Consider the following 27,830-nt stretch of genomic DNA (forward strand, 5'->3'; position numbering starts at 1 on the left):
CAAGTCCATCTGGGATTACATGAAGAAACAGAAAAAAACTACTAAGTCCAGAAGAACTGTGGCAACGTCTCCAAGACGCTTGAAACTTTCCTACAAAGCTACATGAAAAGCGATGTGCAACATGTGACCTGGACAACAGCTGTTTTAAACGCAAAGGGTGGTCACACCAAATATTGATTTGATTCAGTTAATAGAAGCTAATTGATAAATCAAATCTATTTATGACATTATTTTGGAAAGCATCCTTACTTTACAGCATTTTTACACAAGTGCCTAAAATGTCTCACAGTGCTTTAGCTTTGCAGGAAGGTTTCTTCAAGCATCTTGGAGACATTGCTGTAGTTCTTCTGGATTTAGTTGGTCTCAGTTTTTTTTCTGTTTCTTGATGTCAATGATGGTGAGATCAGATCATACCGGCTCTTGTCACTCCTTGAGCATACAAAAATCTCACTGGATTATTACAATTAAATGGCAAAATGAATGTTTGGAACGTAAGCTGACACACTACAGCAAGATATATAAATAACTGGCTTAAAACTTTTTGGGGGTGAAAAATACTAAAGTGCCTTAGACTTTTGCACAGTAGTGTATAAATACAGACTTTTTCATGCCCTCGAGAAACTTCACATACACACAGGAATTTTTTTGCATGCTTACAATTTACAACTACGATTTACAATTTCTAGTTTTATATACTATAATCTATGTCCTTTGTGCATCCCTGCCAGCTTACTAAGAAGAAAAAGTATGCAAATAAGCACATTAATTAATAGAAATCTAGGCCCATTTGCTCAAATTTGGGCTTTCCTTAGGGTAGTACCTCTAATATCAAGGCCTAATGTCCAATTTAATGTATCCTCTGTGGCGGAGGAGAAACCATGGCACAATATGGTTGTGCATTGTCTTATTTGCCAAATTTAAGGGTCTATCAAAAGACTGTTTTAACAGACTCTATGGCAGCCAAGAAACCACACCATGAAATGGGCTCAGTGTGCATTGTCTATGCTAAGTTTAATGTTTTCTCATGTGCATTTTTATTTTGCAAAGATCCTTTTAGTGGCTCTGTAATACAGTGCAAAGAATATAAGAAACCCATGCATTTCATTTTTGCATAATGAAAAAGTGCACCTTGAATTCTCATTTTATAATTTTCTATAGAACACTAAATAGGGACAATAGTCTAGAAATGTAAATATTTTTCTATACCTAAAAATTACTCAAATCCCATACTTTTCTAAAGTGCGTAGGAACCCTGTAGATTGCAACCAATATTTTCTTTCCAAGAAGATTCACATATGCCTACATTTACATTATACACACGTGACATTCGACAAATCAAAGAGTAACATGGTATTACCATGGGGTTTTGGACTTGAGCCAGAATACTACGTGAAGATCATGATGCATATTTTAAGACAAAACAAAGAATTACTTACAATCCATTGTAGAAAACAAATGTCTTCTAGTGTTTGTCAATGAAGCCACTGTGTACGCTTGCTTAAACCCCTTCCCTGATATCATTAAATGCCATACTAACCATATCCTCAAACCTTGCTATACAATATACACATTTATTTGATTGTCCACAATTCACATGCCTTGATTCAATGCTTTATTAATTTGAGGAGTGTTTCAGAGAAAATTTGAGATTGAATTTCAGAACACTTTTGTAAAGATAAGATCAGAAAATGTAGTACAAACAGTCAATATGGATCAGGACGACGGAATGGGATCTCACAAATATAGGTCTTTGAGATTGAACAGGATGCATCGTTCCAGCAACGGTTAGCTGTATGGTGGAATTAAATCAGTTGATCATTACAGTGGTGTTCAACTTAAGGCATAGTGAAATCCAAACGAGTCATTTAATGTTACTGTATGATATGAAGTTATAGGATTGCAAATTAGTTAAAGGACAAGTTAGGTATTTTACACTTAAAGCCCTGGTTTCAGATCGTTTCTGATGAAATAGAACGGTTAAGATTGAAATTTGGACATGCTGCTGGGCCGAGAATTTTCGGTTTCTGTGGTAGCACCCCCCCACCTCCACAATGGCTGCATAGGTGCACTGGAACAATCCTTCCTAAAACGCATTAAACTTCTGTTTACAAAGACGTGAAACTCACCGAGTGGTCAGGGGTGTTCACTGATATGCTCACACAAAAAAAAAGCTGCAAAAGATGCTTTCCAACAGGTTTTATCGTAGTTTTTGTCCAACTCCATTGACTTGTATTGGATATGCTGTGAGGTACGGTATTACTCCGCCGGAAACGGAAATGGGGTTGTTTGTATTCTTTCTGTAGTCTTATGCAGTCGCGGTATCATAGGCTACGCTATCCAAACATTAAGACAGCAATCTTCTGCTTCTGTGTATTCAATGAAATGCCAGTGGTTTGCTTGCAATTGGCAAAGGTGCATTATCGCCACCAACTGGGCTGGAGTGTCAATTCAAGCTCTCAACGGAAGAATGTACAGGTCTGAGGCGTTTGGAAAACAATAGGTCCACAGTTTTACAAGGAATGGTAAGACACCTGTTGGAAAGCATCTTTTGCAGCGATTTTTGTGTGAGCATATCAGTGAACACCCCTGGCCACTCGGTGAGTTTCACGTCTTTGTAAACGAAAGTTTAATACGTTTTAGGAAGGATCGTTCCAGTGCACCTATACAGCCATTGTGGAGGTGCTACCACAGAAACAGAAAATTCTCATGCCAGCAGCATGTGTCCAAATTTCAATCTTAACCATTCTATTTCATCAGAAACAATCTGAAAACAGGGCTTTAAGTGTAAAATGCCAAAAAAGTGCACTCACAGGTCCAGTTGATCTCCAAACAGTTCTCAGGACCACCTGCATTGTTAGGTTCTCCAGAGCACCAGTTGGTATAGTCATACACAGTTCCATCACTCCACAACCACTCTCCGTCCTAATAAGTGAAGAGAATGAATACAAAAAGTGCACTACTGTAGTCAGACGCAAGCCAATTAAGTTCAGCTTTGAAGTCAAACCATCTTCATTAGAAACTTTGCCTTTGATTAAAATAGAAATTTCAGTTTAGACAAACAGATAGGTTTCTTTAGGGCACACAATTTAACTTACTTGTACACCATCATGAGCACCAACCCAAGTTTTTCTGGAAGAAGGCAACAGACTCAGTAGGAAATTATTCTCTGGTTGATCATGCACAGATGCGAGATTCGCACCAAAAGATTGACAGTTTCTCTGAAAAGACAGATTTGTCATTACAAAATCTTATCTTTTTAGTAGAAAGCAGAAATGACTTTAAACATTTTAGTAATTTGCAAACAAAGAAACATTCCCACTTATATTAAGAGTATTTAATCTGTACTAACATTTAAATTAATCATTAGATTCAGTAAACTTACATTGTACTTCCAATTATTTTTTTTTATTTTTTTTTTTTTTAAATGCAAGCAATTAATACAGCTGTAATTAGATCTACTGTAGGATTACTCTGACCCAGTGTTAACCCACCCTTAAACCTAACCATACCATCAAACCTGTCCTTAACCTTACCCATATCCCAACTCAGTAGCAGCAAGTGTGTTTTACATCAACACAATACATTGTACCAAACTATTTAGATGTAGTTAAAGACACCTAATATAAGGTGTTGTCTAGATAACTTTGTTGTATAATACACTACCTCTGCTGTGATCCAGGGAACCGATTGAGAGAAGTACTTGTAGCACCGGCGTCCAAAATTTCTCCATCCACGTGGACATCTTCCTAAATCACGTGTGGATTCACTACCTAAAATGGGGATTTTGTAATATTTAGCATTTTATTTTTTGTTAATTTCAAGTTTGTGTGATTCCGCCCCAAAAAAAAAATAGTGTACTTAAACACTGAAAATCCTTCATTAATCATGCAAATATCAGTAAATGGAATCTTCTACATTCCCATAATGCACTTAAACTGGCAAGGGTTTTTACAGTTAAATGTTTTGGTTACCATCTGCATTCCCCATGGAGAAAACAACAAAAAGAAGCAGAAGACTACTCAGCATTGCCATGATGAACCTGAAATTAAACTAAAAATGAATAAAGCAGGTAAAGTTAAATGTCTGCACTCAAATGCTGCACACTGTGGAATTTCAATGTATTTTAAAGACAAAGCAAATGTTATTCAGTAGGTTTCAGTTCCAAAAACTCACCTTGCTTTTCAGATTGTTGCCTTCAGAATCTCAGAGAAAGTGTTTAAGTTCCAGAAAGAGCCCTGCTTTTATAGCCTACTTTACTAATTGGGACTCATTTATCAATCTAACGTAGATCCGAGCGCAGAAATCATCTTAAGACAGGGTTCAGGTGTGATTCATGAAACACTCGAATACAGCCAATCGAATGATCGGACGTTGATAAATGTGGCGCTGAAAACGTCATTTGAATATCACGGCCCTAACGCCCGTTTCACACATACTCCGTTTGCAGTGCGTATGCGGTGCGTATTTTTTTCCGTACCCATGTTAACAGGTTACGCCCGTTTCACACATACTCCGTTTGCAGTGCGTATGCGGTGCGTATTTTTTTCCGTACCCATGTTAACAGGTTAGAGCTTTCACACTGCACGCGGTTGCAGTCCGTCGATCCGTTCCAGTTGCGGTGCGTATACAGCAGTGCAGAGATCGTTTCCGCACCGAGTCTATTTTTGCTGTGCTGCAAACGCTGAATTAAAGTGACAGCACATGGTTCGTGGTCAAAATGAACACAGATTGACCTGAAAATGTAGAAATTTCACCATAAATGCGATTAATGAAATAAAATGTAGTAATCTCACCATAAATGTATTTAATTAAATACTACTTTTTCCACAAGACCGGGGTAAAGCAAAGGAAAGCTACAATTTACCTCAACAAGGCGACATACAACACTTGTCTCATTCGTGGAGGTAAAAAAAAAACAAGTTCTTTGTGACATGCAAGATTTATTGTATTAAAATTTAAATGAAAAAGAAAAGGCATGCAAGTGGGCTGTTTTTGTCAATTTTAAGTTTTAATTTAAAATGTTTGCGATTTAATATGTAGGCTACATGGTTAAATTTTATCACTTGCTTGAGCAACTTAATATAAGTAGAAGTAGGCTATGCATTGAATAATAGGCTGCCGTTGTTTAAATTGTGTTTAAACGTGCATACGTCTATTAAAGAGTGTATGTACAAAGAGAATCGCAATGCTGAGACGTTAAGACCGGGGTAAATCAATGGAAAATACAATTTACCTCAACAAGGCGACATAATGAACAACACTCGTCTCATTCGTGGAGGTGGAAAAGTTCTTTGTGACATGCAAGATTTATTATATAAAGATTTAAATTATGCAAGGAAAGGGTATGAGTCTGCTGTTTTTGTCAATTTTACGTTTTAATTTAAAATGTAGGCTTTGCGATTTCAAGTAGGCTACATGGTAAAATATTTTACCACTTGCTTGAGCAACTTAATATATAATTATATAGAAGTAATGCATTTAATATGTTGTTTAAATTGTGTTTAAACGTGAATACGTCTATTAAAGAGTGTAGGCTATATGTGTACAAAGAGAATCGCAATGCTGACAAAAAAAAAAACATTTTTTAAATAAAAGTTGCTGATAACTTCTTGATTTGAAATACAAGAGAGAGTAGCCTATGTATTTGTGGTATAGCCAGCAGCGGATCAGTTACGCACTGCAAACGCAGCATATGTGAAAGCACTATTGCGCGTGCTGCTCCTGCACTGCATACGCACTGCAACACGCACCGCACACGCACTGCACACGGAGTATGTGTGAAACGGGCGTAAAAATTCACGGTTTAGAAACCCTAGCTTCCTCATTATCTTCACCTGGGATGTTCCCATGACAACTCAGCACGGTGTCCATCAGCTGTTCTTAAAACAGAAATGTCTTAACACAACTGTTGCAAATAAATATAGCCATTATTTTATATATATATGCGTTATATATGTGTGTGTGTTTGTGTTTGTGTGTGTGTGAGAAACTAGACTTCTTAGTAATTCTGAAGATATTACTAGATTACAGCAACACTTTCCCCTTTTCCTTTCAGGTGAGGCTTATAACAGTAATCTTTTTTCTTGTAATTCTGTCAAACACAGCACATTAGGTTCTAATCTGTAATCATATCATTAACAATAAGTGCTTTTGAAGTAAGGGATTGAATATTCAGCAACCCAGTCATTTGTTCATCTGTATTATATCTATTTTTTATTTGTTGAACATCAATTACATTTTTACCCTTAAATGGGTTTTGGGAGTTCTGTGATAGTTCGGGGAACAGACACAGATGATATCTAGGTGAAAGATCTGACCTCTGTGACGTGAGACAGCTAGCAGACGGTCGGTTTAGCCATAGCAATAAACACAGACACACATTAGGCATAATTGTCAGATATTAATTAATTAGAAAATTGTCAGTTTAACCTTCAGCAAAAAAGTTATTTGTACTTAATAAAATGTTTGAAGTGGTTCTTTAAAAATGGTTATTTAGAAAAATATTATTAATACAGGGGTCCAAGCAGCACCGAAGGTCTTGGATTTTGCAGGCTTTACCAACCAACATCATCTTGTTTTTGTATAAGCCTACACCAGAAAGTAGTCATGTACAATTTAACAAATACAAATATACCATTTTGAGCTGATGATATAGGCTATTTATTAAAAAGTGTGGTTAGTTTCACTTCTAAAAACATTGATCATTAGTTTAAACACACCAGTTCATGCAAATGCTTGATTTACTTATATTAAGTAGGGTGAATACTGGTAAAGTGGGACACTTTCTGATAATTTACCTTCTGCATAATGTTTTATTATGATCCAAATGTCTTAGCCCCTCATATGATACTATTCTAAATAGCTTAAGTGCTCTACTATACAGAATAAAAAAGAAAGAAACATTAAACACAGGATGGATGACTCTTCCTCAAACACACATGGACCCCAAACCACATTTTTCCAGGCGCTACTGTCAAACTGGGACACCTTTATTGGCAAACTGGGACACTTCAAAAACATTAAATTGTTATTCAAATGTAGTCCCAATGAATTAAATACACAATAACAATATAAACAACTACAACAAAAATAATCAAAATCACTTTTTTTTTAAGGAGGGGTGCAGGTACAGCAGATTCTTTCCACCCCTCCCTCCCTCACCTGTCCACAATATTGGGTTTAGTTTATTTCATATAAATTAAAAAAATAGAAATCTTCATAAACATTTCTTCTTATAGGCTAATATTATTCCACACAGGCTAAGTTTAATTTCTTTTTGTTGAAAAGTTTTTTGCAAATATTGCAAATGTCCCAGCCATCCAAGCTTGTATCCTCCATGTTTCTTTTTTTTTTTTTTTTTTTTTTTGGAATTGGCATTGTTTTTTAAAATCAGTTTACAATCTTTGTTGAAATATCTAGCTAGCTAACTAAATTTATGGGGGGCATACAAAAAGGGAACTCAATTCCCCCATTAGAATGACTTAAATGGCTGTCCCAGTTTGCCAATAGCATTGGCAAACTGGGACAGTGTCAAAATCACATAAAAAACAAACAAAAAGATTCATATGAATGTGATTTGTACAAATTCTGATTCACCATTACATCCTAAAACAAAATATTTAACAATTAAAAATGATCCATGAGTGTTTTAATTTTTATAATCTTAACATTATTCACCTCAGAATGCTATGTCATTTTACTTTACCGTCTCGGTTCACTGTAAGGTTGTTGAATATGGTGTGCCACACCCCCGGAAGTGATGTCATAGCCACAGAATCTATATATTTTTTTATCACATACTTGCTTATGATGAGCTCAGTGTTGATTTTTAGTAATGGAATCATTTACATGTAAAGATAGAAATTAAGAAGCTTAACTGTCCCACTTTACCCATTGTCCCACGTTACCACTATTCACCCTATTTATTTTATATTTTAAGGTTTAAAGGTCAGAATGGCAAATAATAAATAAATAAAATAAAAATGGCCTAGTTATGGACTTTTTAGCTGCAAATTATGACATTTGAAATTTATCTATGACGTCCTACATGGTTAAAATGAGTCCACATACAACACCGACCTATATGACAGTAAAATGTACAGTAATTTTTCTTCTTCTGTTTTAACCCTTGTGACTGCAGCGTCTGGCAATGTTAGATCAATATGGTTGGTTTTGCAGTACTAGCAATAACCATGTACTAGTACCTTTCTGACGGAAACTATGGATACCATGTCAAATATTTGTCAGGGCAGCAATGAAACAGATACATTAATATTTGTTTTTTAATAAACTGAGCAGGTGTAAAGATGTCACTGTCCCTTTAAGAGACACGGGCTGACAGACTGAGCGCATATGCAGCGGCTCCCCGTCATCATAACGGCTGTACTGAGACACAGACACACAACATCCGTTGAGATCCCTCCTGATATTAACCATCACTCGTGTCGTGTGGTCGGAATGGAGATGTTGAATAATCGACTAAAATAAGAAAAAGTCCTCGCAGAGATCAAGATGGTGTCGTGGATCATTTCGCGAATGGTGGTGTGAGTGTATATGCGGCGCGCGCGTGTTTGTGTTGCGTGTTGCTGCGGAAACATGAGGCTTTTCAATGGAAATTTAAATATTTCGGCTTATTTTTTTCTGGGAAATGCTTTAATAGTAACAGTTATAGGGATCTAAAGATATTCAGCTACTCATATAAATTGCATATAGGGTTAAATTAATAAAACAAAGCGATGACTTCATCCAGACGAGGAGGGTTCACCATTTGTGTTGCTTGTTGTGTGATTTTCACCGGGAGCTAAATGCCCTAGTATTAAATTGGGTCTTAATGTACCAAACACTTCAGTATAGAATGTGAAATATAGAAATGTTAAAAAACAAAGCATATGGGCAGGTTTTAGGCGTCCCAGATGTTATGTACTGTATTACACCCATCACATCATCTCGTTTGTATTCTGATGTCATCATACTTTAAAATGCATATTTTTTTAATCACAAACTGTGATCAAAGACTTCTGAGATGGGTTTTTCACTAGGAAGGCCTAACGTTACCTGCACAGCTGATTTGTCCCGGCTGGTAATGTTACATAATCTGTTCCATATGACTCACATTTATGATGTTTGGGTCTCTGGTGGGTTCCTTAGTGGGATTTACAGTCAGGTGATTTTGATTCTCATTGGATCATACTCCGATTACTAACTCCATGATTAATCGATTACATCAAACACTTGATGGCTAGGCCATACGTGCATGTGCCGAACAAATTGTCTCAAAGACTGGCAGAGGTTGAATTCATTGTTTGTTGGTCTGGATCGAGGCCATTAGAAACAAACATCAGGCATCATTATCGTGGTTTTGCTGAATCTCATGGAATGCTCTTTGCTGTGGCTTTAACTGTGGTGAGCAGATGCATTATGGGAGTCAGGCTAGTTGTGATGGGACAGAGGGCATGTGGTCTGCCACGCGCCAGACTGCCTCATTGTCCTCATGCTTCATTATGCATTACACATGGTGCACGGTCTAAATGTACACATTTACAGAATATAATGCATCATATGCACAACCATAAGTTAAAGGGATAGTTCACCTAAAATTGAAAATTTTGAAGTTGTTCCAAACCTGTACGAGTTTGCTTCTTCTGTAACCAGACAGCTGACGGTAGCACTTGACTTCCATGGTGCCGTCAACTCTCCGGTTACCAACATTCTTCAAAATATCTTCTTTTGTGTTCAACAGAAGAAAGAAACTCATACAGGTTTGGAACAATATGAGGTTGAGTAAATGACAAAAGTTTCATTTTTGGCTGAACTATCCCTTTAAAGCATGTTTTTGAAGTCAGCATGAAACAGAAGTTACGATACTTTTCTTCTCTATTGTGATGTTTAGGCTATCTGTGTGAAACGGCTTCTCGAACAAGATAAAATGTAGGGTGGGACTTGATTTTGTCCATGGGGAATTGATCGGATGGGTGTGGTTTGCTATTGGTCGATCCCGTGTGAGTTACAGGCTGCCCCGCCCTCACGCCAGTAAACGCATCATCAGGGAAGAGATGACACTGCAAGAGGGAGCGGAAGTTATTTTGATTAAAGATTTCAAGGGCATGTGATTTAAAAAAAAAATAAATAATAATATGCGCATAGATAAATCATTGATAATAAACACTGCAATATTCCATTAAAAAATAAGAATTGCCAATTTTGATTTCATGGTGACTTTAAGCCACAGAACACAGTGATCCGGATGCACTCATGCCAGCTGCTGTGGTTAGGTGTGGTCTGTCCTGTATCCTGACATCCTCTTCTGGATCTGCTAGTGCAGAACGTTCAGATTTTGTCGCCTCAGCACAAAATGGCATGTTTGTGTGTGTAGGAGCGCGCGAGGGCACGTGTCTGAGTTCATGCTGTACATGCAGGGCATCTGTGTGGAATCTGGTCCTTTTGTGTGTAGATCTGTCTTCACGCGCTCATAAATGATTTACTTTTAATGGCTCTCAGTCAGATTCAGAGTGTTTGCTTCCAATAGCGTCATGAAACATGCTGGTGTGTGTACAGTAGGGTTAGTATTGACTGGGATACGATTTATGAGCTTGCTTTTCACTGAAGTGCAGAGCCTCTGAATAATTTGATCAGTCACCAGAATTGGTTGTGATTCATAAACTTGTTTATTTCTGTTCTGGATAGATTTGAATGAACTGGAGATAGCCATCCTCTAACACTTAAAATAGGCAGCCTCTTAAGTGCTGTAATTGTGTCCTGTAATTGTGTCCTGTAACTCGAGGCAATGGTGCAAGTGAAATTGTAGCTGCTGAAGTGAGTTGGTGTAATGGTAAGATGAGCTCGCCTGTTTCTGCTGGGAGTGTGTTCAATAAGGGTCTTTTCTCTCTGCAGCCTGGCCTTCGGGACTCTCTACCCAGCCTATTCCTCTTATAAGGCTGTGAAGACGAAAAACGTCAAGGAGTATGTGAGTATTTCAGTACGGCTTCGATTAGGATATTTGTTCTTATTTTTTACTCTTTTGTAATGTTATAGGTATATTCAATTATATTGCTATTAATTGGACAAGATTTTATTTTAGGTGGGTCGCTTTTGCAGAAAATGATGAATCTACTATATATGAAGCTAGTATATTGTATATAATATTTTATATACTATATATTTGATATACTAGCCTATGCTATATATAGGCCTACTACTATATTTTACAGTACTATATTGTATATTTTACTGTATTTTACTATACTATATTTTATACATATATATTTGACAAAAATATACTATATTCGTTTTATATACTATGCTATATATAGGCCTACTATATTTTACAATATTTTATTTTATACATATATATATATATATATATATATATATATATATATGTGTGTGTGTGTATATATGCTATATATTAGCCTACTATATTTTACAATACTATATATATATATATATATATATATGTATATATATATGTGTGTGTATATATATATATATATATATATATATATATATATATATATATACACATATGTACTAAATATATTTTAAATATTATGCTATATATATATTTTACTATAGGCCTACTATATTTTATATATATATATATATATATATATATATATATATATTTGACAAATATATATTTTTAATACTATGGCTATATTTGATTTACTTTACAAAATTCCAGAATGTGTATTCCTGAAAGGGTTGCAGATTTAGAGTCTTGCTAGCTAGTTTGGCAACAAATGTTGGTTGTTGTTAGTTATTTATACTATATATTTGATACCGAGGTTGAAAGGTTGAGCCTGATAAATTCACTGACTAAACATTTTGTGTAAATGGAATATTTATTGCAGAAATATTTAGATGCAGAAAGAAAATGATCATATTTACATTTATTAACTAAATGCATTACTAAATTGTATTAAAAAAAGCATTGTGCCTTTATTGCTTCAAGTACACTATTCATGTAAAATGGCAAAAAATATGATAACTTTAAAAAGAGATAATGACCTTTTGTTATTCCCTACGATTTGAGGATTAAATTATGTTTTGGGGTAAATATATTCATGCATCATACTATTTTTGGAAACGATTTATCTTGGAGTCTCAGGTTACTAGTTGCTATGGAAACCACTAGGGCAGCAGTTTGCTCCCACGGACACCATTTTTAGTCTCATCTGTATTACAAATACAGTTTAGTAAAAGGTTTGGACATTTCGTAACGTTTTATTCTTCTGTTTTCTTGTGGACCTGGATTTATAAATGTAATAAACATAGTGATGTGTCATTTGATAATTTTTTAATTGGCTGTTAATCTTATTGGCAGTTCAGATAGAGACAAATCCATTGGCAATGGCGACTGTTTTTTTCATAAGCAAGCAGTCATGCATAATACACAAGGCTGTATTCAGCAAGAGCATGTGACCTGATGTGTGCTGATGTCATGTGCACACGTGCTTGATTATAACATCTGTGTTTCTCTTTCCTCAGGTGAAATGGATGATGTACTGGATAGTGTTTGCGATATTTACGACGGCAGAGACGATCACAGATATGCTTCTCTCTTGGTCAGTCAACTGATTTTTTTAGATGTATTTATTATGCTAAATACATTTTTATTTAAAAAAATGTTATAAGCTACAAAATTTGTTTTATAGTGATATAATATTATGGTCATCTTTATCCCCGTCATTATTATTAATGATTATTCATTTATCTTTACTTTTGTTGCATTAATCGTTAATATGTTGACCTCCCATTTGCCAGGTTTCCATTTTATTTTGAGCTTAAGATTGCCTTTGTTGTCTGGCTGTTGTCCCCGTACACCAAGGGCTCCAGCGTGCTGTACCGCAAGTTTGTGCACCCCACGCTCTCCAATAAAGAAAAGGTACAAATGAACTTGCTTTATGAATATAATCAAACTATTGTTAAAGGTGGTTGCTTTCAAAAAGGTTTCCTGAGCACTCCACCAATCAGGGAATTAGGGCAGAGTAATGAGTTTGTGTTGCATGACGTATGTGTGTGTGTTACAGGAAATTGATGAGTACATAACCCAGGCTAAAGACCGCAGTTATGAGACCATGATGCGGTTTGGGAAGAGAGGACTCAACATTGCAGCTACTGCAGCCGTCACAGCCGCCTCAAAGGTGAAATTAAAGTATTCATTTCTTTAAAAGAGACCACAAACTTTTGATCAGTAGCATATAATAATATTTATTTCTGAAATAAAAATATAATATACTTTTTTTGTGGTTGAGCCAATGAAAATATAGGCAAGTAAAATCCAGCATATAAAAGTTCTTATTGTTGTGACCTGTAGGTGCAGATGTTTGTTGCATATAAAGTTAAAGGGTTAGTTCACCCAAAAATGAAAAATCTGTCATCATTTACTCACCCTCATGTCCTTCCAAACCCATAAGACTTTAGTTTATCTTCAGAACACAAATTAAGTTATTTTTAATTGAATCTGAGAGCTTTCTGTCCCTCCATTGACAGCTACGCAACTACCACTTTGACGCTTCAAAAAGAGATTGTAAAATTAATCCATATGATTTGAGCGGTTTAGTCCCAATTTTCTGAAGAGACGCGATCGCTTTATATGATGAACAGATTGAATTTAGGCTTTTATTTACATATAAACATTCATCAACTCACACATCAGTGGTAAAAGTTAAATTATACATTTATCTCTGTAAAGCTGCTTTGAGACAATCTACATTGTTAAAAGCGCTATATAAATGAAAATGACTTGACTTGACTTGGTAAACGGAAGCTCAAGCATGTTCGCTTGACGTGTGAGAACCAGTGAGGTTCATGGTTCTATGGAGGGACAGAAAGCTCTCAGATTTCATTAAAAAGATCTTCATTTGTGTTCCAAAGATGAATGAAAGTTGGAACAACATGACAGTAAATGACAACATATTTTTCATTTTTGGGTGAAAGAAATGTATCAGTGTCAAGTTCACTGTTCAATACGCATTTGTCTTTTATTCAAACTCTGTTCAGCAAAGAACAAGTACGTACAGTAATAAATATGCATCTTGAATAAGAATATGCAATTGTAATGTTTGTCTTTTGTGTATTGAACTGCAGGGTCAGGGTGTGTTATCAGAGAAGCTGCGCAGTTTCAGCATGCAGGATCTGACTCTGATTCAGAACGAAGACGAGCTGCTGCTGGACAGCACAGACGACACCCACACCGCAGCCACGCTACCTCGTGCTAAAACTGTCACGCGCTCAGGTAACACACAAAACAACAGTCCTAACTAGGGATGCTACCCATTAACCAACTGTTGATTAAAGCCAGGTAGGGTAGGCAATTTTATTGTTTTAGAAACTTTTTGTTATACTGGTTGAAACTCTCTTCACATCCCGATCGCAATCAATAATAGAAATGGTCTAAATATTAAAACATGTACTTATATCTTCTTATATCTTCTTATATAGTGCAGTCACCAAGCACCACAAACAAACAGCAGCCACCTTTAAAAGTTCCTCCTGAACCAAAGCAATGAGCTAATGCTGCGTTCACCCCGTGTCTTAACTGTAATTATGAGATTGCAACCAGTGACGTTCTACCCGGAGCTGTTCACGACCTCAGACTTGGATTTATGCGTTTCTATGTCAGCACTATCAACGCCGAAATGAATCTGCAGCAGTCAGGTGGTTCAAGTAAGAGCTCTGTGAGTTGTTTACGTTCATTATTATTGTAATGTTATGTGCTTTGAGACAGGAGGTCATTTAACCCCGTCTCTCGTGACGCTTTGCAGACTCTGGTAAATGCAGACCTGTCTATCTGGGGTGCGTTTCCCGAAGCCAACCATGGTCACTAATAGAGTTCAATGGAAATTGCGATCATAGTCGGCCAACAATGCTTTTGGTAAACGCACCCCTGAACGATCGATCCAATCCAAGCGCGATCCTGATGTCCGATTGGTACACATCATCCCTACCCACTATCCCCACCCACCGCATCCGAGATCCAGATCCGGAAGGTTTGGCAAGCTGTTTTGAACTCCCAAAACTAACTCCAAATGAACTTTGTTTAGGCCTAATGTTGTTTGAAATTATGTCACACCAGTTCGTTCCTCAATTTAGCTTGAAGTGTATCTAGGACATAACTTTATGGAACTAAACTATAATAGGCCATGTTCACACAGTCAGTGTTTGGTTGCAAAACTGTAACAGGTGTGACTCCCTAAATGTAATCCTGTACATACAGGAGCAGACAGGTGCGGATTGAAAAATGTTGGTATGTAACCACAGTAAATCCTCTTCTTTGATGTCTGTACATGACAAATAACTAGTAAATATCCCTCTGTTTCAATACCATTTCAATATAACTCCTATTTATAATGTCCTGTTCAAACACACACAGGCAGGTCAGTGAGGTGTGTATGTGTGTGTTTGCTGACTCACTGAAAGCCGCTTTGCAGGCAGCCATTGTCTCAGCCTGTTTATAATGCTGATGCTGATGTGACCAGCATGTGATTCAGCTGCCTACTGGATGAGAGAGACGAGGGGTCAGTCTGCTGGAGTTTGTTCATGCTCAGCTTGGATGAGTTTCAGCACTCATTCAAGCAGATCAAGACCATGAAGTTTAGTCTCTCTTCACACACAATGACGTCATTAAACTGGCAAGTTGCTGAAGGTCATGACCCCCATGTGAGGCTTTACAGCAAACACGAACAAAGCCTGTGGTTGAATTATCCAGAGTTTCACAGAGGTGATGATTTCAATAATGAAATTCTATTAGCACACAGAGCTCCTTCTTTGAATTACAGAGCGTCAAACATATATTGTGAATAGACAAGTAAAAGGCTCTTCTTTGTTTCCGGCTTTGAATGAGGTCTGGCAAGCTTTAAATGCCAAAGAGAGTCCGTTTCCACCACAATGCCTGAGAGCTTCGATTCATGTGACCTCTTAAATGTGGCTCATTTTAGGTACTTGTCTGTAACAGATACTTAACAGGCAACAGACTTGACTTAGCTTTTTATCGTATCATAACGTAGTCAACAAATTTCATATCACTTAATTGATATTTTTTTTTAAATATACATATCAAAACACATTTCCAGTGTATTTTCACATATGAAAGTGGCCCCAATCTAAACTGAAAATGTCAGATTCACCATTTGAGCAACATTCAACTGGGTTGTGAATGTAGCCTGTTAGGGGTTCTGTGAAAAGTGCAGAAAAAATTAAAGTTTGCAAATAAATGAATAAAAACAAATTATTATGATATTTATTTATAAATAAATTATATAAAAATATCATTACATTTACAGAATTTGACATTACTGTTTTATTCTGTTTTCTTAAGACTGGTCTGTAATCAGGAGATTAATGACAGTTACTTTGCTATATTTTATGTACATACATGCATACATATTTCCAGATAATGTACACACTTCTAACATGTTTTACTAAACAAATTAAACATGATTATGTAGCCTATATGAATTAAGAAAAGGGTTTCTTTGTAAGAGAACCTCATATTAAGGGATCCTTGGCATTAAAAAGTTTGAAAACCCCTGGCCTGAGAGACCTACTCAAAATCTAGTTCTTCGAATAATTTGCCTCGGACTAATAAAAAGCAAATGGCAACATGTCACATTCATGGCAGCTGCTCATCTAGAAAAAAAACAAAACAAAACAGTATACTGCACATGCTGCAGAGTATGAATTCTGTCTAAACTGTATCCATCATTATGGTTTTCCCCAGTTCGTGCCACACCCATGCCGGCTGACACTGAATCACAGCACAGCTCTCGCTCGGATGAGCAGTCAGATAGCAGGACTGAGCATTCAGATGAAGATGCAGCTGATAAGGCCCCCAAACGCACTGCAAGCGTCAGAGCAGCCAAGAAACCAGCCGCTGCCAAGACAGAGGTTTGTGCTCTACCACCCTCTTTTTTTTCTTGTTTCTATTACTCAGGGCCTAAAACTAACTTTTTGCCACTCCTGCCAATGGTGGATGACTTAATTTACCAGCCATAAAAATATTTTACTGGCCTTGAAACTGTTTTTTTTTTTGCATCCTTTTCGTATCCTCTTGCACTTGAATGTTTAAATTGGCGAGGCTTAAACTTTGGGGACGATGCAGCACTGGCCCGTCAACCGTCCCGAGTGTCGTTCATGTTCTCACAACACTGTATTGTTAGAATTCATAAAATGGCCAACTGGCGATTGACACCTTTCATATACTCGCCAACGCCGTTTTTTACTCGCATTTGGCGCTTAGTGAGTGTTAATTTTAAGCCCTGCTCATAGACACAAGCTGATTCTAATTAGAAAATGGATGCAAATGTCTTGACAGTGTCCTGTACTTCTGTTTTCACAAACTGTATTATTTACAGCACATGGTTTTGTTGGGGCTATTTCAGCATTTGTCAATTGTGTCTGGAATATTCAGTATTCAGGAAAGCTTCTTAAAGGGGTTCACCTAAAAATATTCCATGGACACAAAAGTTATGTTTAGCAGAATGTTCATGCTGTTCTTCTTTAAAACTCTATGAAAACTCAATTGAAGTGGCTCGTACATCTTGTGCACTATATTTCAAGTCTTCAGTTCTGAAGAAATATGAAAACTACTGGAATGAGAAAATAAATGTTCCTGGCTTAGCTGTTTTATTTGCCATACCCACATTTCAGAGCTTACTTCACTAGTAGTTTGTAATGTGTTTTCCACTTACAGTTCTCTGAAATACAGTGCATTCAGACCAGTTCATTTAAATAGTCACATTTTATGTTGCAACCTTGTGCTAAAATGCCCCACATGCCATAATGACAAAGCAAAATCATATTTGTGATGAGCTTATCTCAAGTGCATCCCATTCCCAAATCTTTGAGATGTTTCTACCCTTTGATTGACGTAAATGTGGCAAAGTCAATTAACTGGAAATGATTTGGAAAGGCACAAACCTGACTAGGCTTAACTCATCGAGGCACAGATCTGGGGAAGGCTAGAGACAAATTCTGCTGCATTGGCGGCTCACAAGAGCACAGTGGCCTCCATATTCCTTAAATTGAAGAGGTTTGGAATAATCAAGACTCTTTCTAGAGCTGGCTGCCCAGACACACTGAGCAATTGAGGGAGAAGGGCACCTGGTAAAAGAGGTGACCAACTTGATGGTCGATCTGGTTGAGTTCAGAGATCGTGTGGAAATGGGAAGAGTAATCAGAGCAGAAGGACAACAATTACTGCAAAACTTCACCAGTCTGAACTTCATTACAGAGTGGGCAGCTGGAAGCCTTTCCTCATTGAAGGCATGTGGAAGCATTCTTCAAAAAAAAAAGAAGAAAAAAACACCTAAAGGACTGTGAGAAACAAGATTATCTTGTCTGGTGAACTTCAATTCCCACGGTCATGGAGGAAACCGCACAGTACCATCACCCCAACGGTGAAGCATGGTGGTGGTAGCATCAAGCATTAGGGGTGTTTTTTCTTTTTCTTTTTTTTGGCAGGGTCTTGGGAACTGGTCTGGGTTGAAGGAGGGCTGAATGCAACAAAATACAGAGATATCCTTAATGAAAACCTGGTCTAGAGCACTCAGGAGCTAGGTCTCTCAGAGGTCTCCCAGACCCCAGACTTTAACCCAATCAAACATCTCAGGAGAGACCTGAAAATGGCTGTCATTCAACCTTACCCATCTAATCTGACAGAGCTTGAGATGATCTGCAGAAAAGACCAGAGAATTGACCAAATCCAGATGTGCACAGCTTACTTGCATCATACCCAAAAAGACTTGAGGCTGTAATCACGACCAAAGGTGCTTCAACTAAGTGCTGAGTTAAATTGCCTTACTGTCTCTTACAACAGGTTTACATGCAAGGTCAAAATATACTTTAATTTTCTCATAATATACAGTGTCACAGTGTATGAAACGGTTCAGTAAAAGATTTAGTCTCTCTAAACTCCTCCTTTTCGAGAGCCTACCCCACTCTGATAGGTTAGATGTGCCAGTCTGTTGTAATTGATCGACCGAACCGAAGCGGTCATTGCCATATCTGAATTTCAGCTCTGGATCTTCCTCAGCACTTGATACACAGTAGAGATGCGCGGATGGGCTATTATTTCATCCGCAACCGCATCACAAAACTCATCATCCGTCCGCCATCCATCCGCACCACGTTTTTGACCAATTTTCAAAACCGCTCCCGCCCGCCATCCGCTGAATGTATACATATATTTTTCATTTGATTGGTTCATTTGATTGGTTCAACCGCCCGCCACCCGTCCGAATTTAATTAAAATATTATTTTTCATCACGTCATCCGCCCGATCCGCGGTTTATCCGCGGAGTCCGCGGCTGTAACTGCCAACCGCGCATCTCTAATACACAGTGATACGAACAGTAACTATGGGCGTCGGTTTTACCATATCAGTTCCAGCGAGTCCTCATCCTTTAGAAGTTCATGCGAAGAGGATTTGCTTTCACAGAGCAAAAAACAGCGTCTTTTTGACATGCCAACAACACGAACCAAACTCTTCCAGGCCTCAGCCACAACTACAGTGTTTGAGGATCAAAGTACATTGTTCACGGACAGCCAGTGAAGACCATAGGCTGGCATTATGCAAACAAACCTACATAGTTTTGAGCAGGAAGTAAGACTGGAATTACTGACAACTTGTTTCAGGGACTTCAAAATTGGTTCTTTCTTTTGGGAGACAATTGATCTTTGAAACTTTGCAGACCTTTTACATTCACAAACAACCATATTACACACTACATGAAAGGTAATCTCTGAAAAAGCATAATGAATACTTATGCGAATGTGATATTTCAGTTTTTAATACATTTGCAAATCCATTTTTTTCTTTAACATTTTGTCATTATGCGTTATGAAAAACAAACAAACATTTAAAGGTGGTCACATTTAACATTTTTGAGCTTTTATGCATACATTTTCCCAGGTAAAATCCAGTCATTTCAGTAGGAATCCACATGATCTGAAATTTTGCGTGGGGGCAAATGATTTTGCAACAGGTTCAAGTTTAACAGAATTACCAGAAAACTGCGTGGTTTGAAAGTGACTTCATACATCGCTACACTATTGACAGACACTATTGACCTTTTTGCCTGCAAAATTCTGCCGACATTTTGATAATGTGATCGCACCTTAAGGCTGCATCAAAGCAAAATAAAGGGGTCTGAACACACATCTGTGTTCACATCTGCCTGCTTGAATGTAAACCAGAATAAGACAACTGGTTATTTTCTGTATACACATTTTACATGCCTTTGTGTGTGTGAGCTGTCATTAGCACATGCCTTCACTAAATTGTTTATCCAGTTGGTCTTGTTATAAATGTAAAAAAAAGGAAGTGTGTGAGTCTACCATTACATTTGTCACATTTTTGGAGCCATGGTGTGCTGACTTTTCCCCTTTTTTTTCTTGAGCACCCAATTTGAGCAACATTTTGCTTGGATGTGCGTGCTTTGGATCTGATTTTCTTGTTATAAATGTAAAATTGTATTAATGCTCTTTTTTTTCTTTTACCACCATTTCTTGCTGTCATCCCCAGCAGACCACCAAGACATTGAAGAAACCGCCAAAGAAGAAAGCCACAACCACGACCAACAACATTGCCGAATCACCATGAGTCACACTGCGTTTATCCATCCCTGGGCCACACACAAACATCACATGCTTCCTCATACTAACAACCAAATATTAGTGCTCTTTGCTATAGATACGTACTGATACACACATACACATCGCCCGGGGCTGTTTTTGTGTAATAGGTTTAATGCGGTGAATATATTTAGAGATCAGGCTTCATGCGTTTATTTTCCACGTTATCACTCCTGTGCGTGTGTTAAGTAAGGATGGGTCTTGTCTTATTCTCTGTAGGCCTTTAATACTAGAGAGCATCTTTGTAAAGCATAAGACCAGAAAGCAGTGCCTGCACATGATCGCACATCAACACTTTTTGTCCCTTATAACCACAGATTCCATGCCAGAAGTGTTTTCCATAATGGAGGCTGGTTCCCTTTTTTTTTTCTTTAGCATGTAGGCCACACGCTATGGGACGAACAAGAATTGGGAACAGAAAAATTGGGCTGTTAAATGAATAGAAACAGACTTGATTTACACGAGTACAGCGTCCGTGGAGAGTTCTGGAGGCGCCCAGAGCAGTTCTGTTCTCATTCCGGGTCACAGAACATCCAAAGTCTTGAGGTTTGTTGTGAATATTCATGATCAAAGAGGTCAGATGTCTCCTGGAAGCTGCAGGCTCTGAAACGCTCCTGCCATTAATAGCGCTTTTGTCAGCTGGGGCTGGAGGCGTTCATCTCGCATAAGCAGTCCCTTGTGTTAATTTTACATTCGTGTAGCGTGATGTTACACATTCTGAAAGTATTGTAAGACATTTATGTTAACTGGTAGATCAGATAGGAGGTGTCATCTGGTGTTTTGGTAGGGTGCAAGATGAAACAATCACATGTTGGCCACAGAAAAGGGCAAGATCCCTCCGTCTTGAGTAATCTGCGTTTCAATGCTGGAATTTTTGTTGTGGCTTGCTTTGGAAACTTAAATACTCCATATCAGTTTGTAATTATAGTTAGCAGATTCGGTTGGCGCAGCGCAAAGCATGGCATCACCCGAGAGTTAACAGGTGGTTAAGTTTGGTGAAATGATCAGCCGTCGTTGTTGAAAATCATAGGTGCTTTTATAGAAAATGCTCCAATTTTTTTTTTTTTTAAGACATCTATTGATTTGTTTTTGTTGTATTGGACCCTGTGAACCAAGTTCATTTGAAATTGCATGTAACCCAAAATCCAAATGTGGGCAGTTGTGTTTCCCAGCACAGCTGTTCAGAACTGAAGGATTTGGTGTGTGGTACTGATCTTGAGTTCAACGCAGTTTGAATTACAGTTTTGCAAAGATAATACAACTTGCAGTCCCACTGAGAACTGGTAGGGGGCGCTGTTGTACAGGGAAAGAGCACAGTGCCCTGCCTGTCAAGATTAAATGATTATACACGCCTTTTGAATCAGTCGGTTATTTAGCTGAAATTTACCTGGAAATGTTTATTTGTATAATACTATTGACTGTACAAAATATCTGCCGTACTCTGATAGGCTTTTTAAGTTATTTTTTTTTTCTTTCTTTCTTTGTTTACATTTAATTTGTCACTTTAGTAGTGTAGGATGTACAGAAACATGTTAATTTCTTGTTAAGTGCTACTTGTTTAGTGTATATCTGTGTGGTGTTTTAATTTAAAGTGTTTTGTCTTCTCTCTGCCTTATTTTGTAGAGAAATGAAACATGGGGGCAGTTGCGTTTGAGAAGGACTGATGTCTTTTTTTTCTTTTTTTTACAGTTTCTTTTAACAGTGCAAAACATATGTCAGTCTCACATTAGACACTCAAACATGTAGTTAATAGCAGATAGATGTTTCTGTAGAAACACGGTTTAGAAATAACATGCGGTAATACAGATCTGTTGTCATGACACACTGCTGTCTTAACGTCTTTAATTCATTGTTGCTGATTGGCAACTTGACATTCTCTGTCTCAGTCTCTTGAGTAATTCAGTTTTTAAAAAAAGAAACTTGAGTTTTTCTTTTTCTTTTAATTAAACGCTAGTGTGGTTGGCTCTCACCAACCCACACAAAAATGACAAGTCAGTCTCACTCTTTTCTTTGTTCCTGTTTTTCGCTTCTTTTCCCCCTTTGTTCAGTATGTCTTATTTGCATAATCAAAAATGACTAACTTGTTTTTATTTCACCGATGCCTGCACTGAGTGAGATGTGACAAATTGAACATATTCAGTTTTTCTTTTATATTTTTCTGTGATGTGTTGGAAATTTGTGTTCTTGCATACAGATTTGATCTGTGAGAGAATAGTCAACATTAATATACTGTTTGTGCCAATTCTCAATGCTCTTAATATATTAAAAGAATGAAAAAGAAAGAGATTGCTGCTAAGTGTGTACTAACTGACCTTGAATTATTATTCAATAAAAATGCAGTTGCATCCCTAATGGATTATTCATTTAGTATGTAGTTTTTCGTCTTCTTTTAAAAAAAACTTTGTTCATCATACAGTAGGTGAAATGTACTAGGCATTTGTATCTGGCAAACCTGTAGCAGTTCTGGAGAGCTTCTTTCTTGTTTTATTTGTTACTTTTGAGGCACAAGAGTAATAACTGTACCACCTTTATCTGCATTAACAACAACCATTCCTGTAATTTAATATCTACCTTTAGTTTTTCATAAAGAACTCTGTTTTGTTTTGGTTTATGAGCTGTAAATTCTCAAGCTTAAAGGGTTAGTTAACCCAAAAATGAAAATTCTGTCATTAAAGGTATAGCGGAGGATTTTCTTTTTCCGGGTGGATCATCAAGACTATTGGTCCTCCTAAGTGTCAATCATTCTGGTGATATGTTTACGTAAGGCCGTCGTACGTGCTCATGCACATGATTCACACGATGGCGTGCACTCAAAACACAGGTTGGGCTTCCCACTGATGCCTCAGTCGCGAAGTTTCTACTCGACAGGTAAAGTTTGGCATGCTGTTTGGAGAAATCCATTTAAAATCACTGCTAGTAAAAGTTAATGCAAGCTCGTGCATGCTCTCTCGTGCACACGTTTAATAGGCGTTCCCTCTCGGGAGCAGGTAGAGTGTTGCGCATGTGCATTTTTTCAAAAAGTGGAGAGGGCGGTTCTTTTCTAAGATTCGGGAAAATCCTCCGCTATACCTTTAATTTATCACCCTCATGTTGTTCCAGACCCAATAGACTCTCGTTCATGTTCGGAACACAAATGAAGATCTTTTTAATGAAATCGGAGAGTTTTCTGACTCTCCATTGACAGCTACGCAACTACCACTTTGACTCTTCAAAAAGTTCATAAAGAGATCGTAATAGTAATCCATGTGAATTGAGCAGTTTCCAAATTAAAAATTTTCTAAAGAGACACAATCACTTTATATGATTATATGTGTCTTTTATTCACATATAAACACTGATCAGCAAAAATAAACAGAGGCTCAACTGAACCTGCTTGATGCACAAGAACAAACCTCTTAATGAAACTCAAACGTGCTGCGTAACACAAGAATGAACCTCATTGGTTCTCACACATCAAGTGAAAATGCTTGAGCTTCTGTTTACCACAACTGATGTGTGAGTTGATGAATGTTTACATGCCTAAATTCAACCTGTTCATTATAAAAAGTGACCGAGTCTCTTCAGAAAATTTGGATTCATGTGGATTAGTTTTACGATCTCTCTCTCTATGAACGTTTTGACGTGGTAGTTGCGTAGCTGTTGAGGCAGGGACATAAATCTCTCAGATTTAATAAAAAAAAAAAAAAGTTCAATATTTGCATTGAACGACATGAGGGTGAGTAATTCATGACAGAATCTTCATTTTTGGGTAAACTAACACTTTAAACTGCTAATTTCAGTTGATGCTGCATTTCTGTTAGGTTCTGATATTACATTTTTGTTGATGTAAAAAGCATTCTGTCAAAAAGCTGTAATTACATAGGAGGTTTGGCAAGATTTCGAGGAAGATGGGGGAAGATGCCCTTCTTAAGAAATGTGCTTTTACTTTTAAATTGTAACCTATTTAGAAGTTTAACATGTGCAGGATGATGATGATGCATCAGCCAATGTGCTAAGGAAAAGAAATAGAAACATTTGCTAATTTAGTTGTCATAGCACAAAATGTTAAGTTATTCAAAGAGACCTTGCATACCTGGGGCAAGAAGCCCCCCTGCCTAAACTTTTACAGAATGTATAAATGACTTTAGATATCATTCCTATAGGCCTACAAATATATTTTTTTAATGTGTCATGCCAGCAGCCATATCACCCTGTAGCCCAAGACTGGTTGCCCACTGAAGCTAAGCAGGGTTGAGCCTGGTTAGTACCTGGATGGGAGACCTTCTGGGAAAACCAGGTTGCTGCTGGAAGAGGTGTTAGTGAGTCCAGCAGGGGGCGCTCACCCTGTGGTCCGTGTGGGTCCAGTATAGTGATGGGGACATTATACTTTCAAAGATCACCGTCCTTCTGATGAGACGTTAAACTGAGGTCCTGACTCTCTGTGGTCACAAAATATCTGAAAGATGTCTTTCGAAGAGTAGGGGTGTAATCCCGCCATCCTGGCCAAATTCTGGCCATCATGGCCTCTTAATCATCCCCATATATACATAGTAATTGGCTTCATCACTCTGTCTCCTCTCCACCAGTAAGCTGGTGTGTGGTGGGCGTTCTGGCGCAATATGGCTGCCGTAGCATCGTCCAGGTGATGCTGCACATTGGTGGTGGTTGAGGAGATTCCCCCCTTCTATGTAAAGCGCTTTGAGTGCCGAGAAAAGCGCTATATAAATGTAATGAATTATGAATAAATTGATATAAAATACTAAATCAGCTTCGGCAATTTAGAATAATTGAATAAGTAATGACAGACAAAGCATAAAAAAAGAGAATCATTTAATCTGACTATAACAATACATATTTATTTGCCCCTTATTTTAATCATAATAGCAACACTGAATTCAAATGGAATGATAGATTGAATCGTGCCCAGGGAGCATCTTCCCAGCTAACAAAAATATGTTCTAAGGCAATTTTGCTAATATTCCCATTAAGTTATAAACTTTTTTCTAAATGTTCTCTGATCTTTAAAAATGTCCAGGTTTAAATGTTTATGTCTCTTTGGTTATGCAAATGTTAAGGGAATATTTCGCTTACTGATACACATACTATAACTTTATTTGGTGTACTTCTTTTTTACTAAGCCTAAAATGTGTTTTAATATCACTATTAGTAAGGATAGTTTGATCTCTGTATAATATTAGTCTTTAAATGCAAGATATTTAAAGTGTACCTAAAGTATACTTGCAATAGTTCCACTTTAGCGCAATCAAATATACTTAAGTATATCTTTAGTTGGACCTCAGCATTATTTCCGGATAACAAGTGCATTAAGTACAAAATTAGTTCCAATTTAAGTATATCAGTTTAGTATACCAACAGTACAATTGCAGGGTATTTATATTAAGTACATAAATATGTAAATGCGTTTGTAGTACTTAGCATAAAATAAATGTATTTCAAATATTTGGTATATTTATTTTTCGCTATAGGGAAGAGCTTTGTAACTTTGCAGATCATATACATGCAAAAAGAGATGCATTGCACTCTAAAGGAAAAGTAAAACAATAAAAAGCATCATATGCATAATGACAAAAACCCTAAAGTTTTTTTTATGAAATATTTGTAATGTGTAAATCTGTATATAGCTGATGACAGCAGGCTATTTACATTTTGACAAGTACAAAATAATGGAAATAGTGCTTCCAGCGTACTATTGCTATGGTTTTCTCCTCAGGCAAGCTCACTTGTATGGCGTGCAGGTTTCATAACTCCAGGTTTGGGTGCCAAATTGAGAGAGCACCCCAGATCGCTTGAGAGAGGAGATCCCTCCTCAACGGAACGGGCCATGTGGGACCTCATAGCATCTCGAGCAGGTCCGTTTCGGCGCAACTAACAGAACTGACTCCCTCTCCTCCCTGATCTTGCACAGTAGTTGGTACACAGTACAAGAAGTGCTCAAAATATGAAGTTCAGGCATTGTTCAGAGTAGCATAAGCCCGATAAGGGAGGATTAAAGGGAAAAGGAAATAATTTTTTTTTTATGAGGTTAAGTGCTCACGGAAGAGATGGGTTTTCAGTTGTCATTTGAATGTTGTCAGGGATTCTGCATTCCGGATGAGGGTGGGGAGAGCATTCCACCAGCACGGAACCGTGAATAAGAATGTTCTGGAAAGTGATTTTGTGGCTCTCTGTGATGGAAACACGAGACGTCACTTGTTGACCGATCGTAGGCTTCTGGTTGGGATGTAGACTCGTAGGAGTGAGTGAAAGTAGGAGGGAGCTGAGCCTGTACTTGATGCGAGCAGCGAGTGGTAGCCAGTGCAGAGAGATGACTAGAAGAGTGACGTGGGCCCTTTTTGGCTTGTTGAAGACAAGACGAGCTGCAGCATTCTGAATACAGTACAGAGTACATGTTCACCGAGGGGAACGCGTATTTGCACGCTTCAAGGCAGGGGTGTGGAGCGCTCCACTAGGGAGCGGGAAGTGAGTATTCTCTGCTGACGCAATGAGATCTTAGGGTGTCTGTGGGTGTAGTCTCCATTTTCCTTAGGTTACCCCGTGTCTCAACAGCATGTCCGCCCCATAGTTCAGATGGATGGGGACATGGACAGCTCAAATAGATAGGAGATGTTGATCTTCCCATAACAACAGGCTCGTCGCAAGAGTAAGGAGAGAGCGAGAACGGATTCCTCCTTAGCGATTTATGTACACCACTGCCATGTTGTCTGTGCGAACGAGAACATGTTTGTGATGGACTTGAGAGTAAAAACACTTGAGATCCAGGTGAACTGCTCTGAGCTCCAGACAGTTTATGTACCCCATTCTCTCTGTGTCTGTCCAGACACCGAAGACCAGACCACCATCGCAACGGTCCCAGCCCCAGCCCATGCCTGAGCTTCATGACTACCTTAGGTCTGCAAACCTGTCCCATAGGAGCGCCCCGATCGTTAAACTCTGTGCTCATCCAGGGGGCTAGTGTCTTTAAGCATTTGCAAGTAATTAAGACGTGCATTGAGTCCGAGTGCCAAGCGTGCATGGCGATGCGTGCTTTCAAGCAGTCCCGAGCAACATACCGCTGAAGACCTGTCTTCTTTGAACATCACAAGTGAGTTCATGATAGCCTGTGAATGCTCTGGTAACAGGTGGCCTCGCATAGAAATAGAGTTCAGACTTAGGCCCAGAAATGGAATACATTGCATGGGCTGGAGTTGGCTTTTCTG

General features: G+C 37.9%; 2 protein-coding genes across 5 annotated transcripts; one reads left to right on the forward strand and one right to left on the reverse strand.

The window, feature by feature from the left end:
* Positions 1 to 1,595: 1,595 nt before the first annotated feature.
* On the reverse strand, positions 1,596 to 4,250 carry LOC311303299 (ladderlectin-like). 2 transcript variants are annotated; one of them, XM_084429719.1, is made up of 6 exons: positions 4,174 to 4,250; positions 3,972 to 4,039; positions 3,664 to 3,770; positions 3,096 to 3,218; positions 2,811 to 2,922; positions 1,596 to 1,789 (listed from the first exon to the last, which is right to left on the reverse strand). In XM_084429719.1, the coding sequence occupies exons 2-6, from the start codon at positions 4,030 to 4,032 to the stop codon at positions 1,704 to 1,706; spliced, it is 489 nt and encodes a 162-aa protein (XP_084285845.1). In that variant the 5' UTR covers positions 4,033 to 4,039; positions 4,174 to 4,250; the 3' UTR covers positions 1,596 to 1,703. The 2 variants fall into 2 exon arrangements, with proteins under 2 accessions (XP_084285845.1, XP_084285844.1); XM_084429718.1 differs by having other exon boundaries at positions 3,972 to 4,050.
* Positions 4,251 to 8,329: 4,079 nt separating this feature from the next.
* Positions 8,330 to 23,001, forward strand: reep2 (receptor accessory protein 2). Of its 3 annotated transcripts, none has more exons than XM_084430238.1 (8): positions 8,330 to 8,543; positions 10,891 to 10,963; positions 12,487 to 12,563; positions 12,763 to 12,883; positions 13,029 to 13,142; positions 14,089 to 14,236; positions 16,721 to 16,887; positions 20,525 to 23,001. In XM_084430238.1, exons 1-8 carry the CDS (start codon positions 8,512 to 8,514, stop codon positions 20,600 to 20,602), a joined length of 810 nt encoding a protein of 269 aa, XP_084286364.1. In that variant the 5' UTR covers positions 8,330 to 8,511; the 3' UTR covers positions 20,603 to 23,001. The 3 variants fall into 3 exon arrangements, with proteins under 3 accessions (XP_084286364.1, XP_084286365.1, XP_084286366.1); XM_084430239.1 differs by having other exon boundaries at positions 20,528 to 23,001; XM_084430240.1 differs by lacking the exon at positions 8,330 to 8,543 and adding an exon at positions 10,684 to 10,812.
* The last annotated feature ends 4,829 nt before the right edge of the window (positions 23,002 to 27,830 follow it).

This window comes from Rutilus rutilus (assembly GCF_951802725.1).
Source record: "Rutilus rutilus genome assembly, chromosome: 14".
NCBI lineage: Eukaryota > Metazoa > Chordata > Actinopteri > Cypriniformes > Leuciscidae > Rutilus > Rutilus rutilus.

Excerpts from the sequence above, each read along its gene's own strand:
- LOC311303299 (XM_084429719.1), bottom strand. The coding sequence starts at position 4,032 with ATGGCAATGCTGAGTAGTCTTCTGCTTCTTTTTGTTGTTTTCTCCATG. Across the intron at positions 2,923-3,095 it reads GTGCTCATGATGGTGTACAA|GACGGAGAGTGGTTGTGGAG; the intron begins GTAAGTTAAATT and ends TTCACTTATTAG. Across the intron at positions 1,790-2,810 it reads TTTGGAGATCAACTGGACCT|CTAACCGTTGCTGGAACGAT; the intron begins GTGAGTGCACTT and ends TCCACCATACAG.
- reep2 (XM_084430238.1), top strand. The coding sequence starts at position 8,512 with ATGGTGTCGTGGATCATTTCGCGAATGGTGGT. Across the intron at positions 8,544-10,890 it reads ATCATTTCGCGAATGGTGGT|CCTGGCCTTCGGGACTCTCT; the intron begins GTGAGTGTATAT and ends TTCTCTCTGCAG. Across the intron at positions 10,964-12,486 it reads CGAAAAACGTCAAGGAGTAT|GTGAAATGGATGATGTACTG; the intron begins GTGAGTATTTCA and ends CTCTTTCCTCAG.